Source organism: Muscardinus avellanarius (assembly GCF_963383645.1).
Source record: "Muscardinus avellanarius genome assembly, chromosome: 10".
NCBI classification, from domain to species: Eukaryota; Metazoa; Chordata; class Mammalia; order Rodentia; family Gliridae; genus Muscardinus; species Muscardinus avellanarius.
This window is the reverse complement of record NC_137796.1, coordinates 121,412-135,481: the sequence shown is the minus strand read 5'-3', so window position 1 is coordinate 135,481 and position 14,070 is coordinate 121,412. Positions and strand designations below refer to the sequence as shown.

At 50.2% G+C, this 14,070-nt stretch overlaps 1 protein-coding gene across 1 annotated transcript; it reads right to left on the bottom strand.

The window, feature by feature from the left end:
* DBNDD1 (dysbindin domain containing 1) lies at window positions 1-4,128 on the bottom strand (the record flags this gene model as incomplete). Its single annotated transcript, XM_080704226.1, has 2 exons — window positions 1-158; window positions 4,056-4,128. The coding sequence occupies 2 exons, from the start codon at window positions 4,126-4,128 to the stop codon at window positions 1-3; spliced, it is 231 nt and encodes a 76-aa protein (XP_080560352.1).
* Between the last annotated feature and the right edge of the window lie 9,942 nt (window positions 4,129-14,070).

Here is a 14,070-nt window from a genome sequence, read left to right as displayed (position 1 = left end):
CTAGTCCTCCTTGGGTCCCTCCACAGTGAGAAATGTGTCCACGATGGCTGCCTGCCGCTCCGGGTCTCCGAGGGGCTGCTTCTCGCGGTTCTGCTCAGCCCGTGTCCGTGTCCAGGAGGGGGAGCGTAGGCAGCCCGCCCGGGGCTGTGGGTGCAGACCTGATGGGAATAGGGCAGCGGTTGGGGGGCACTTGTTGCTGCCTTGGCCAGTGTGCCTGGCGCACAGGTACCCCCGCCATGGGGTCTGCCACTGTGTTGGGGGGATCCCTGTGCACACAGATGCAGAAGCTAGCTCCACTAGAGCTACGGGCATGATGGGTGGGGTCTTTTTCCAAGGCCACACCTCAGCCCATGCTGTGACACCCTGACCGTGGCTCCTGCGTGGTCATGCAGTGGTCCTGGCAGGGCCTCCCCAGTCCCCCCAGGGACCAGTACAGCCCGAGGCCTGTTGGCTTCTGTGAGCCTCTGCCCTGACTCAAGAGGTCAGTCCTTCAGCGGATAGGCTACATGGACTGGGGATTCAGGTGGGCTGGGGTCTGAGTCCCCAAATCCTGTCTAGCCAGCCACAGCAGCCATGGGGCAGGGCACAACCAGAAAGAGCTGCTACCTGGGACACCGAGTCTGGTGGAGCCCTGCCAGCGTTAGGCAGTGGGCTTGTCCTAGAAGTAAGCTGGGAGAAGGGCATTTGTGAGGGAGAAGCTGGGGCCCCGCTTCTGTACTCCCCATGCCCCTGTCACACCAGGGCACCTACAGAATCCCAGGGGCACACAGCTGCCACCCCCAACACCCTCAGGGAGCAGTCAGTAGGGCCATGCCTTGAACGAGGCCCGGGGTGGTGTGCGGCTGTGTTGTGCAGGTACATACTCTTGCTTGTTTTGTCCTGGGCCCGTGTATGCATGTGTATAGTTTCAGGCCTCAGGGTGAGGAAGGACTGTGTGGAAAGGAGGTGGGCATAGCCCTTTGCTCCCTCTACCTTACAGCCAGAACATCCCGATCAGAGGCCAGTCACATCAGAACTGGGGATGGGACCCAGGGGCATTCTGCCTTTCAGCTATACCCTCAGCCCTATTTTTTATCCTTTATTCTGAAACAGGGTCTTACTAAGCTGTGGATGGCCTCACTAAGTAGCCAAGGCTAACCTTGAACCTGAGATCTCCGTCTCAGCCTCCTAAGTACTGGGATTACAAGTGTGCACCACCATGCCCGGCTACACATCAGTGTTCTTTATTGTTGAAACAGACTGGAGGATACTGTTGTGCCCCTGTTAGACAGTGAGACCTGTGCCCTGACCACAGATCTTGGAGGAGAGACAGAAGGGTGACAGCACACCAGGGGCCCTGTTCACATGGCTGGTGAGCAGGAAGGGAGGAGGCCAGGCTGGCCCTCTGCACCTCCACCATTGCCTTGTGGTCTGGGGCCTTTGGGGATCTCCAGCCAATGGCAATACCTCCTTGGGATTCAGCGGGGATACCAAGTCAAGTGAGCTGAGGAGGGGCCCAGGCTGGCAAATTCCCCCACCCACCTTTGTGCTTGGTTTAATGTATAATTAAAATTTAAAACTGATAAATTCAAAACTGAAGCCAAGCACGCTGATGCACTTGTAATCCAAGTACTTGAGAAGCTGAGATGGGAGGATCGCAGGTTTGCAGTCAGCCTCAGCAACTTATGCTCTCCAAAACTTAGTGAGACCCTGTTTCAAACTAAAAGAATATAGGGTTGGGGGTATAGCTCACAGGTAGAATGCCCCTAAGTTAGACACTCAGTAGTGCAAGAAAAAAAAATTTTTTTTTCTAAATTGGGCATGGTAGTGCACACCTGTAATTCCAGTATTTGGGAAGCTGAGATAGAAGGATCACAGGTTTGAGGGCAGGCTCAGCAACTTATTGATACCTTCAGCAACTTAGCAAGATCCCGTTTTAAAAAAAAAAATAGGGATGAGAGTGTAGTGTAAGGGGTCAAATGCTCCTGGGTTCAATCCCCAGTACCACATTAAATAAAAATCAAAAGGACCAGCCGGGCGTGGTGGCACACGCTTGTAATCCCTGCGCTTGGGAGGCTGAGACAGGAGGATCGCACGGGTTCGAAGCCAGCCTCAGTTACTTAGTGAGGCTCTTAGCAACTTAGTGAGACCCTGTTTCCAAATAAAATATAATAAAGGTCTGGGAGTATAGCCCGGAGGTAGAAAGCCCCTGGGTTCTACCCCCAGTACCACCAAAAAAAAAAAAAAAAGGACCAGGAGTATAGCTTGATAGTATAACACTCCTGGGGTCAATTCCCAGTACCAGTAAACAAATAAATTATACTCAAAGGACAGTGGTTGCCAGGCGTGGTGGCGCACACTAGTAATCCCATCATTTGGGAGGCTGAGACCAGATGATCGTGGTTCGCCGACAGCCTCAGCTACTTAGTGAGGCTCTCCACGACTTAGTGAGACCCTGTTTCAAAATAAGGAATAAAAATCAGGGCAGGGGGTATAGCTCGGAGGTCAGATGCCCCTGGGTTTTATCCCCAGACCCGCAAAAAACCCCACAAAAACAACAACAACAACAACAAAAAGGACAGTGGCTTTAGCCTCTTGTTCCCTATTTGAAAAATAAAGTTAGAGTTGGAGCCAGGCGTGGTGGGGCACACTTGTAATCCCAGCATTTGGGAGGCAGAGACAGGAGGATCGTGGTTCACGGACAGCCTCAGCTACTAAGTGAAGCCCTCCGCAACTCAGTGAGACACTGTTTCAAAATAAAGAATAAAAAATTGGGCAGGGGGTATAGCTCGGAGGTCGAATGCCTCTGGGTTCCATCCCCAGACCCGCCAAAAAAAAACAAGTTAAGAGTCGGGCATGATGGCACATGCTTATGATCCTAGTACTTGGGAGATTGAGACAGGAGGATTATAGGCTCAAGGACAGCCTCAGCAAGTAATGAGACTCTTATCAACCTAGTGAGAACCTGTTTCAAAACAAAAATAATGCCAGGCATGGTGGCACACACTTGTAATCCCAGTGCTTGGGTGGAGGCTGAGACAGGAGGTTCAAAGCCAGCCTCAGCTACTTAGTGAGGCTCTCAGCAACCTAGCGAGACCCTGTTTCCAAATAAAGTATAAAATAGGTCTGGAAGTATAGCTCGGAGGTAGAAAAGGCCCTGGGTTCCACCCCAGTACCACCAAAAAATTAAAATATAAATAATTAAAAATTTAAAAAAACAAAACAGGGCTGGGAGGGTAGCTTGGAGGTAGAGTCCCTGGGCTCAGTCCCCAGTACCAGGAAAAAAAAAAAAAAAGCTGGGCGTGGTGGTGCATTTTTGTAATCCCAGTATTTGTGAGGCTGAGACAGGGATCGCAGTTCGCGGACAGCCTCAGCAACTTAGTGAGGCCCTTTGCAACTAAATGAGACCCTGTTTTAAAATAAAGAATAAAAAATAAGAGCCAGGTGTAATGGAACACACTTGTAGTCCCAGCATTTGGGAGGCTGAGACAGGAGGATAGTAGTTCGTGGACAGCCTCAGCTTCAGCTATTTAGTGAGGCCCTTTGCAACTCAGTGAGACTGCTTCAATATAAAGATTAAAAAACAGGTCTGGGGGTTGTAGCTCAGAGGTAGAATGCCCCTGGGTTCCATCCCCAGCACCACAAAAATAAAGAACAAAACAAACAAAGGGAGATGCAGTTTGTCAGGGAAATTCCTTCATACTGGGCCAATCATGGCAAGTAGTGGGTAAATGGTGTGGTGATGATAGGTACTTTTTGCGTGTCTGGTACTAGGAATCAAACTCAGGCCTTGAACATGCTAGGCAAGTGCTCCACTACTGAAGCACATCCCCAGCCTTCTCCACCCCACCCTTTTTTTGGAACTGGGGACTGAACCCAGAGGCATTCTACCTCCAAACTATACTTCCAGCCCTTTTAATTTTTTATTTTAAATTTGAAACAGGGTGTTGTTCAGTGACACATTTGAAATGAAGTTATTTCCAAAAGTAGGGACAGGGGAGCAGTGGGCCCAGGATTTCCCCGTGGGCCCAGCCCACCACCCGTTCTCTGCCCTCCCACACCCCGGTGCAGCTCACCTGCTGGGGGTTCACTGGTCAGGGTCTCGTCATCAGAGTCAGCAAACACCTCGGCCAGCTCCTGGTCTGACATGTCAGTCAGCTCAGTGAGGTCCAGGAGGTCAAAGTGGACCTCTAGAGAGGAGACGCTGCTCAGGGGCTCTAGGGAACAGAAAGACAGCCATGCCCAGTCCTCCAAGGAGGCCCCTCAGCCTGCGGGGCCATGAGGAGAGCACAGCCTCTTCACAGTGCCCCTAGTTGAACCAGATGGGCGAACCCGGACCCCAGATCCTCCATTCTGCACTCAAAAGACTGGAGAGCTAGCTGGGTGTGGTGGTGCACGATTGTAATCCTAGTACTTGGGAGGCTGGGTCAGGAGGGTTGGGTTAGTGGCCAGCCTTGGGTACTTAGTGAAGCCCTCCACAATTTACTGAGACCTTGTTTCAAAATAATGAGCCAGGCGTGGTGGTGCACGCTTGTAATCCCCTTGCTTGGGAAGCTGAGACAGGAGGATTGCACAGGTTCGAAGCTAGCCTCAGCTACTTAGGCTCTCAGCAACTTAGACCCTGTTTCCAAATAAAATATAAAATAGGTCAGGGAGTATATCCCGGAGGTAGAAAGCCACTGGGTTCCACCCCCAGTACCACCAAAAAAATAATAATAATAATAAATAAATAAATAAATAAATAAAACAAAAAAATAAAGAATGAGCTGGGAGCAGTGGTGTATGTCTGTAATCCCTGTACTTGGGAGGCTGAGATAGGATCGCAGGTTTGAGGACAGCCTCAGGAAGTAGTGAGACTCTTTATCAACCTAGTGAGACCCTGTTTCCAAAAAAAATAAATAAAATCAGGTTAGGGGTATAGTTTGAAGGTAGAATGCCTCTGGTTCAATCCCTAGTACCACTTAAAATTAAGAATAAAAAAATAGCATTTGGGAGGTTGAGACAGAAGGATCATGTTCACTTACCGCCTCAGCTACTTTGCAACTCAGTGAGACCTTGTTTCAAAAAATAAAGAATAGCCGGGCGTGGTGGCGCACGCTTGTAATCCCAGCATTCGGGAGGCTGAGACCTGGAGGATCGCGGTTCGCGGACAGCCTCAGCTACTTAGGCCCTCTGCAACTCAGTGAGACCCGGTTTCAAAATAAAGAATAAAAAATAGGGCAGGGGGTGTAGCTCGGAGGTCAAATGCCCCTGGGTTCCACCCCCAGACCCGCAAAAAAAAATAAATAAATAAAAAATAAATAAATAAATAAAGAATAAAACATAGGGCTGGGGGTGTATATCAGTGATAGAATACCCTGGGTTCCATTCCCAGTACTGCCAAAAAAAAAAAAAAAAAAAAAAAGGATAGGCCAGGCATGGTGGCGCACATTTAAAATCCCAGAACTTGGAAGGCTGAGACAGGAGGATCGCAGGTTCACAGCCAGCCAGCCTCATCTACTTAGGCCTGTTTCAAAATAAAGAATTAAAAAAAAAAAAATAGATTGAGGGTATAGGTCCTAGGTTCAATTCCCAGTTCTGGGGAAAAAAAAAGAAAAAGAAAGAAAAATGCCCCTGGGTTCAATCCCTAGTACTAATGAATGAATGAATGAATAATAAATAAATAAATAGTACAGCTGAGGGTCTATGCGCATGCCCTCCCAGACCTATTCTCAGGCTGTGGCATTCCTTGGGGACTCATGACACACACACACACACACACACACACACACACACACACTCTCTCTCTCTCTCTCTCTCTCTCTCTCTCTCTCTCTCTCTCTCTCTGTGTGTGTGTGTGTGTGTGACAGGTCAGTAATACTTACGCCTCCTCTCTGTGACCTGCAGGAGCCCTGGTGCTGGTGTTGGGATGCCCACCTCCTCCTCAGCCACAGGTGTGTGACAGCTGCCCCCTGTCCCAGGAGGTGGGACACCCAGGGCAGCCTGCGGCACCTGGCCCTCCTTGACACCCCCTGCAACCAAGAAAAGGTCATGTTGAGATTCAACTCCATGTGCTTCAGGCCCTGGTCTAGGAGGGTGGGAGGACTAGCCCACTTTGAGGTTCTGAGAAGTGGCCAGGACACTCAGGATGACCCTTCACCAGTTCCTCAGATGGAGGTGGGGGGGAGAGGCTCTCCCTCCCCAGGCCCTGCCCTCCCTGGAGACATCAGAGCATAGCACTCTGAGTACTACAGTGCTAAGCAGCTCTAGTTGTGGGAATTCCACATGAGCCTTATCTGCTCAGACCCCCAGGGCCAGAGAAGGGTCAGATGTGGGCCCCCATGCCAGCTCTCCTGTCTTCACGGACTGACTTCTATTTAAAACTTATGTAGCCAGGAGCCAAGCATGGTGGTGCATGCCTGTAACCCCAGTGCTTGGGAGGCTGAGACAGGAGGATCATAGGTTGGAGGACAGCCTCAGCAATGTAGTGAGGCTCTTGGCAACCTAGCAAGACTGTTTCAAAACAAAAAATAAAAAAGGCTGGGAGTGTAGCTCAGAGGCAAAACATGCCTGAGTTCAACCCCCAGTAACACACATACACACATAATCTTAACTAGGCATGGTGAAAGCCAGCAATCTCAATACTTGGGAGGCTGAGACAGGAGGATCACATGGTTCAGAAGCAGCCTGAACATAATGAGATTCAACAACCTAGCAAGGATGTTTCTTTATTTTTTCTTTGTTTCTTCTCTTTTTTTTTTTTTTTTCGGTACTGGGGACGAAACCCAGGGGCATTCTACCTCCGAGCTACACCCCCTGCCCTATTTTTTATTCTTTATTTTGAAACAGGATCTCACTGAGTTGCAAAGGACCTCACTAAGTAGCTGAGGCTGTCTGCAAACCAGGATCCTCCTGTCTCAGCCTCCTGAATGCTGGGATTACAAGCATGAACCATCATGCTCAGCTAAGGTCATTTCAAAAACAAAAAATGAAAGGGTCTAGGTGTGTAGCATAGAGGTAAAATACCTCTGGTTTCAATCTCTAGTACCACAGGGGGGAAAGTAAACATTTATGTCATATATTTGAATTCAAATGAAAAGAGCTGGGCGTGGTTGCGCATGCTTGTAATCCCAGTACTTGAGAGGCTGAGACAGGAAGATTGCAGGTTTGTGGCCTCAGCTACTTAGTGAGGCTTTCAGCAACTTAGTGAGACCCTGTTTCAATATAAAAATAAAAAGGGCTGTAGCTTGGAGGTAGAAGCCCCTGGGTTTAATCCCCAGCACCATAAAACAGGTAACTGCAGCTGAGCATGGTGGCACGTACCTGTCATCCCAGTATTTGGCAGGCTGAGACAGGAGGGTCACAGTTTTTTTTTTTTTTTGGTGGTACTGGGGGTGGAACCCAGAGGCTTTCTACCTCCGGGCTATACTCCCAAACCCATTTTATATTTTATTTGGAAACAGGGTCTCACTAAGTTGCTGAGTGCCTCACTAAGTAGCTGAGACTGGCTTCGAACCTGTGCAATCCTCCTGTCTCAGCCTCCCAAGTGCGGGGATTACAAGCGTGCGCCACCATGCCCGGCATGAGGGTCACAGTTTCGAGACCAGACTTGACAATTTAGTGAGATGCTGTTTCAAAATAAAAAATAAAATTTGGCTGGAGGTGTACAGGGTAGAATACTCCTGGGCTCAATCCCAAGCACCAAAAAACAATGAAAAGTAATTGCACATTTTCTTATATTTGTCAAATTTTTCTGTTGGTTGAAAGCAGGAGGCCCTGGGGCCTGTCTGGGTGGAGACTATACACCTCGGTCTCTCATGAGGACCAGCTGTACTTTGGGGGCACTTGGAACCAAAGCCCGGGAGTCATTTTGGAAGCTGCCGACTTTGTACCCACAAGTCCTGCCACCTCATCTCAGGATATTCTGGAGCCCTCCCCAGCTGCTCTCCTCTTGCTCCCCTGTGACTCCCCACATGTAGGCAGAGGATCCTGCTGAACAGAGTCAGGAGTGACTCCTGGCCCTGGACCTCGAAGCACTTGCTTCCCATCTCTTCTCACCTGTCTCCCTTGTTCCTAGGGCACCCTCCCTAGACACTACCTTCCCTCACAGTTCCTAGGTCCTCATGGGCAGGCCCTCCCTGGCTACACCGGAGTGTGTACTTGGGTGAAGTGAAATCCTCCTGCTGTCAGCAGCAGCCCACTGTGGCTACCCGAGGGCCTGGGTGTACGAGTACACGTGAGGTATTTTTGGCAGTCCTGCTGTGACCACAGTGAGCTAATCAAGAGGGGCAGCTGCTGGCTGGACGTGGTGGTGCAGGCTTGTCATCCCAGCATTTGGGAGGCAGAGATAGGAGGATTACACTTTGCAGACAGCCTCAGCTACTTACGCCCTTTGCAACTCAGTGAGACCGTTTCAAAATAATAAAAAATAGGGCTGGGGGTGTAGCTCGCAGGTAGAATGCCCCTTGGTTCCATCCCCAGTACGGAAAAAAAAAAAAAAAAAAAGAGGAGCAGCTGCTGCCCTAGGGCTGTGTAGAGGGGCATCTGCTTAGGCTTCCAGTGGTGACAGCTGCTTGCAGGGGCCAGCCTCTCCCTATGGACACAGGTTGACAGCCTGGTGGGTCTGGAGGTCCTCTTTACTCCCCACCTCCACATCTGAGCCAAGGAGAGTAAAGAAGTCAAGGCACGGTTGCAGGGTTGGGGTACCCTTATCCTCCTGATTAAGGACCATGTGTGCCAGCCCGTGTGTGTGTGTGTGTGTGTGTGTGTGTGTGTGTGTGTGTGTGTGTGTGTGTTCCACCCTCCTGGGGCTGGCTGCAGGGGTAAAGAGAGAGGTGTAGTTGAGGCAGGGGACCTGCACGGCTCTGCTGGGATGGAGCCCCTTTGCCTGCCTGCCTGGTTCCCCATGTGGTGGGCATCCTGCCTGCTGTACCAGGTGCTCTGCACTGTCACTGAATGGCCCAGTTTTGTGCCTGGGGGCTGGTCAGGCTGGATGGGCACAGGGGATCCCGTTTCCACCTCTCCACTGGCATCTGGAATCTGGTTTCTGAGTGTCCTCGGAGGGTAAAGTTACACCTACTGGTGTCCTGGCCTGCCCAGCAAGGACACCTTTCAATCCTGGGCACACAAAGGTGTGGTTTCAGCCCTGCTCTGAGTAGAGGGAAGAGACCCCAGGCCCCCCCTCTTTGTGGGTAAAATGTGTGAATCGTGCCACAATTCCACAATAGCTCAGAGTTGGGCCCATGGTGTGGTAGGTGTGACCCTCCTGGCCCTAGAAAGGGCTTGCTGGGGGAAGTACAGGTAGGGAGACTGAGCATGGAGGGTATGGACAACTTGTCCTGGAGAACACTGGGCTGAGGGAGCCCCACTGTGGCCAAGGGTGCCCTCATCCCCAGCTGCAGTGGCCCCAGCTCCAGCTCTGCCACCCTCTGTCCCAAGGGGCCCCTCTCTGAAGGCCTTCCCAGATCAAGTAAAAGCAGCTCTGTAGAAAACCCTCTCTGGAGATAGCCCCACACGCACAAGGTGTCTCTGGGTCAGTAAGACAGTGGCGTGAGGTTCCTAGTCTCTGAGCCAGGCAGGCAGCTCGAGGGTATCACTTGCTTCACACTCAGAAACAGCCACAAGGGTAAATGGGGAAACAGGTGCAGAGTGGCACCATCCTGGGCACACGGACGAGGGGCAGCCTCTGGCCCTGGGCCACAGCACAAGGTGGGAGCTGGGGAGAAGTTCAGGGCCAGCCAGCAGCGGGAGAAGAAACCACCCAACTCTCTAGCTTGAGGTTCCCTGGGCCTCAGTTCAGGTGGGAAGTTCCCTCCCTCCCTCCCTCCCTTCTTTCCTGGTGGAAGCCAGACTTTTTACCTCTAAGCTACACCCATAGCCTTTTAAAATTTATTTTATTTTACTTTTTGGTGCTGGAGATTGAACCCAGGGGCATTCTACCTCTGAGCTACACCCCCAGTCCTATTTTATATATTTTTTAATTTTTTGCGGTACTGGGGATGGAATCCAGGGACATTCTACATTTGAGCCACATCCCCAGCCCTATTTTTTATTCTTTATTTTTTGAAACAGGGTTTCACTGAGTTGCAAAGGGCCTCACTAAGTAGGAGCTGAGGCTGTCTTTGAACTGTGATCCTCCTGTCTCAGCCTCTCAAATGCTGGGATTACAAGTGTGTGCTACCATGTCCGGCTTTCCCCAGCCCTGTTTTATTCTCTTTTTTGAAACAAGGTCTCTCTAAGAAGCACAGTCTGTCTGCAAACTTGGGATCCTCCTGTCTCAGCCTCCCAGGTACTGGGATTACAGGTGTGTGCCACCACACCTGGCTAGGGAAACGGGCTTCAGAAAGAAGGTGGACAGAGTGGGGTCTCCATCTCAACTGCCCTCTCACTGGGTAGGCCCCTTCTTGTATGTCTTTCCAGAGACATGGAAGAGGAGTGTAGATGGGGAAGTGGGCTGGGTGTGGTGGCGCACGCTTGTAATCCCAGCGCTTGGGAGGCTGAGACAGGAGGATCGCGCAGGTTCGAAACCAGCCTCAACTGCTTTAAGAGACCCTGTTTCAAAAAAAAAAAAAAATAGGTCTGGGAGTGTAGCCCAGAGGTAGAAGGCCCCTGGGTTCCATTCCCAGTACCACCAAAAAAAAAAGAAAAGAAAGAAAAAAGATTGGAAAGTGGGGTGCAGTGGCCCATGCCTGTAATCCTTGGGAGGCTGAGACAGGAGGATTGCAGGTTCGAAACCAGCCTCAGCAACTTAGTGAGGCTCTCAGCAACTCAGCAAGACCCTGTCTCCAAATGAAAATAAGACTGGTCTGAGGGTATAGCCTGGAGGCAGAGGCCAGTGCAAGAAGTGTGAGCTCTGGGCAGCTCCTAGTTCTTCATTTCTTTCTTTCTTTTTTTTTTTTTTTTTGCGGGTTTGGGGATGGAACCCAGAGGCATTTGACCTCCAAGCTACACCCCCTCCAATTTTTTATTCTTTATTTTGAAACCAGGTCTCACTGAGTTGCAGAAGGCCTCACTAAGTAACTGAGGCTGTCAGCTAACCGCGATCCTCGGGTCTCAGCCTCCCGAATGCTGGGACTACAAGTATGCGCCACCACGCCCGGCCCAATTCTTCATTTCTATCTTCTAAAGACCTATGCTTGGACCTAGGACAGTAGGTACACAGTACATGTTTGCTAAATGCATGACAGGTGAGTGATCCCAAGACCCTGAAGTTGGCAAGGGTGCTGTTTATAACCACCTCAGCAAGCTGCTCTAGGGAGAAGGAACAGATTCCCCTCAGGCAAGGCCCTGCCCTTCCAGGGCTAGAGGCCCAGCTATCATGGCAGACAGGTGTGGGGTGAGGTGCTGGCAACCTGATGGATATATAAGCTAGATGGGCTCAGAGGCCCTGGAATTGCTCTTCCAGGGCAGAGGCAAGTGGGTGATTATGTGTGTGCACACGTGTGCTCAGTATTGGGGATTGAACCCAGGACCTTGTGAATGCTAGCAGGTACTCCACTGCTGAACTACACCCCAGCCTTATCTCGTCTCCTCTCCTCTCCCCTCCTCTCCCCTTCTCTTCCCCTCTCTCTGCCTGCCTGCCTGCCTGCCTGCCTGCCTATCTACCTACTTACTTTTGCTGGGTATTGAACTCTGGGGCATTCTACCTCCGAGCTACATATCCAGCCTTATTTTTAATTCATTCCTTCTCTCTCTCTCTTTTTCTTGTGGTACTTGGGATTGAATCCAGGGGTATTCTACCTCTGAGCTATACCCCCAACCTCATTTTTTATTCTTTATTCTGAAACAAGATCTAAATTGTGGAGGGTCACTAAATACCTGAGGCTGGCTGGGAACCTGCAATCTTCCTATGTCAGCTCCTAAATACTGGGATTCCAAGCATGTGCCAGCCACAACTGGTTATTCTTTATTTTGAAACAGTATCCCACTGAGTTGTGGAGGGCCTCACTAAGTAGCTGAGGTAGGCTGAGAACCTTCCATCATCCTGTCTCAGCCTCCCAGGTACTGGGATTAGATTACAAGCATGTGCCACTGTGCTCAGCTTTATCCCTGCCTTTTAAATTTTTTAAACTTTGAGCTGGGCGTGGTGGCACACACACTTGTAATCCCCGCACTTGGGAGGCTGAGACAGGAGTACTGCGTAGGTTCAAAGCCAGCCTCAGCTACTTAGTGAGGCTCTCAGTAACTTAGTGAGACCCTGTTTCCAAGTAAAACATAAAATAGGTCTGGGAGTATAGCCCGGAGGTAGGAAGCCTCTGGGTTCCACCCCCAGTACCACCAAATAAATAAAAATAAAAATAAATAATAAAAATAAATAAATAAAATAAATTTTTTAAACTTTGGAAACAGGCTGGGCATGGTGATGCACACTTGTAATCCCCATGCTTGGGAGGCAGAGACAGGACTGTGCAGGTTCAAAGCTAGCCTCAGCTACTTAGTGAGGCTTTCAGCAACTTCGTGAGACCCTGTTTCCAAATAAAATATAAAATAGGTCTGGGAGTATAACCCAGAGGTAGGAAGCCTCTGGGTTCCACCCCAAGTACCACACACACACACACACACACACACACACACACACACACAAATATTGGAAACAGGGTCTTGTTAAGTTACTCAGGCAGGTCTTGAACCTGTGATCCTCCTGTTTTAGCCTCCCAAGAACCAGGATTATAGGTGTGTGCCATCCACTTGGCTGCCAGCCTTTATTTATTTATTTTTTCTTGTGTGGTACTGGGGACAGTAGCATTCTACCACTGAGCTACATCCCAAGCCCTGTTTTATTCGTGTGTGTGTGTGTGTGTGTGTGTGTGTGTGTAATTAGGGATTGAACCCAGGGGCATTCTACCTCCGAGTTACACCCCCAGGCCTATTTTTTATTTTTTATTTTGAAACAGGGTCTCAGTAAGTTGCCGAGGGCCTCACTAAGTAGCTGAGGCTGGCCATGAACCTGCGATCCTCCTATCTCAGCTTCCCAAGTACTCGGATTATAAGCATGCACCACCACGCCTGGCTCCCAGTCCTTTTTATTTTTTGGAACAGGGTCTAGGTTTCCGCAGCTCAGTTTGGACTTGGTACTTCTGCCTCCGCTGCCTGAGTAGCTGTGATGACTGCTGTGCACTACTGAGCCTGCCTAAGTGGGTGTTTTGGATGCCTTAGGAAGGCCCCATGGTGGGTGTCTCAGCAATACCCTGCCATTGTGTGTGGGAGCTTCTAGCCCCTGGCAGTGGCTGCTGCTGACCAACCAGCATAGACACTTGGGTTGGGGTGCCACCGTCCAGCCCTAGGAGGCTCCCTGAGGGCGGCTGCTCATACCTGTGCTTTACCACTGACCTATTTTCCAGCACATGCGTGACTGGAAAACTTGGCCCAAATCTCAGGTTCCCTGCTGTGCTCCCAGGGCCCTGCCGCTCTGTACACACTGCGGAGCAAATGAACCAGTGAATGAGTGAATAAATGTGAAGACCCAGGTGGCTGCAGGGGGGAGCGGGTGGGAGGCAAGGGCCGCTGGCACCCTAACACTTTTGTTCTTAAATCTAGCCACCCTCTAGCATTTTTTTTTTCTTGTGGTACTGGGGATTAGACCCAGGAGTTTTCTGCTTCCGAGCTACACTCGGAAGTAGCTACAGGATCTTACATATTGATAAGGCTATCCTCAAACCTGCAATCCCCAGCTCACTGTCCCAAGTACTGGTATTACAGGTGTGCACCACCATGCCTGGCTCCCTCTAGTATTCAAGGAAGCTAGGATACCCCAGCTAGACTCTTGGTCTCCTAAGGGCAGGGCTACAGCCAGTCTTCCTTCCTCCTTTTTTCCTTTGTGGTACTGGGGATTGAATCCCGAGGCTATCTACCTCTGAGCTATACCTCCAGACCTATTTTATTTTATTTTATTTACAGAACCCAGGAGCCTTCTACCTCTGGGCTACACACCCAGACCTATTTTGTATTTTTATTTGGAAACAGGGTCTCTTAAGCCAGCTGAGGCTGGCTTCGAACCTGCGCAAATTCTCCTGTCTCAGCCTCCCAAGCATGGGGATTACAAGCATGCGCCACCATGCCTGGCTAACTTTTTATTTTGAAATAGTCTTGCTAAGTTGCTGAGGCTGACCTCAA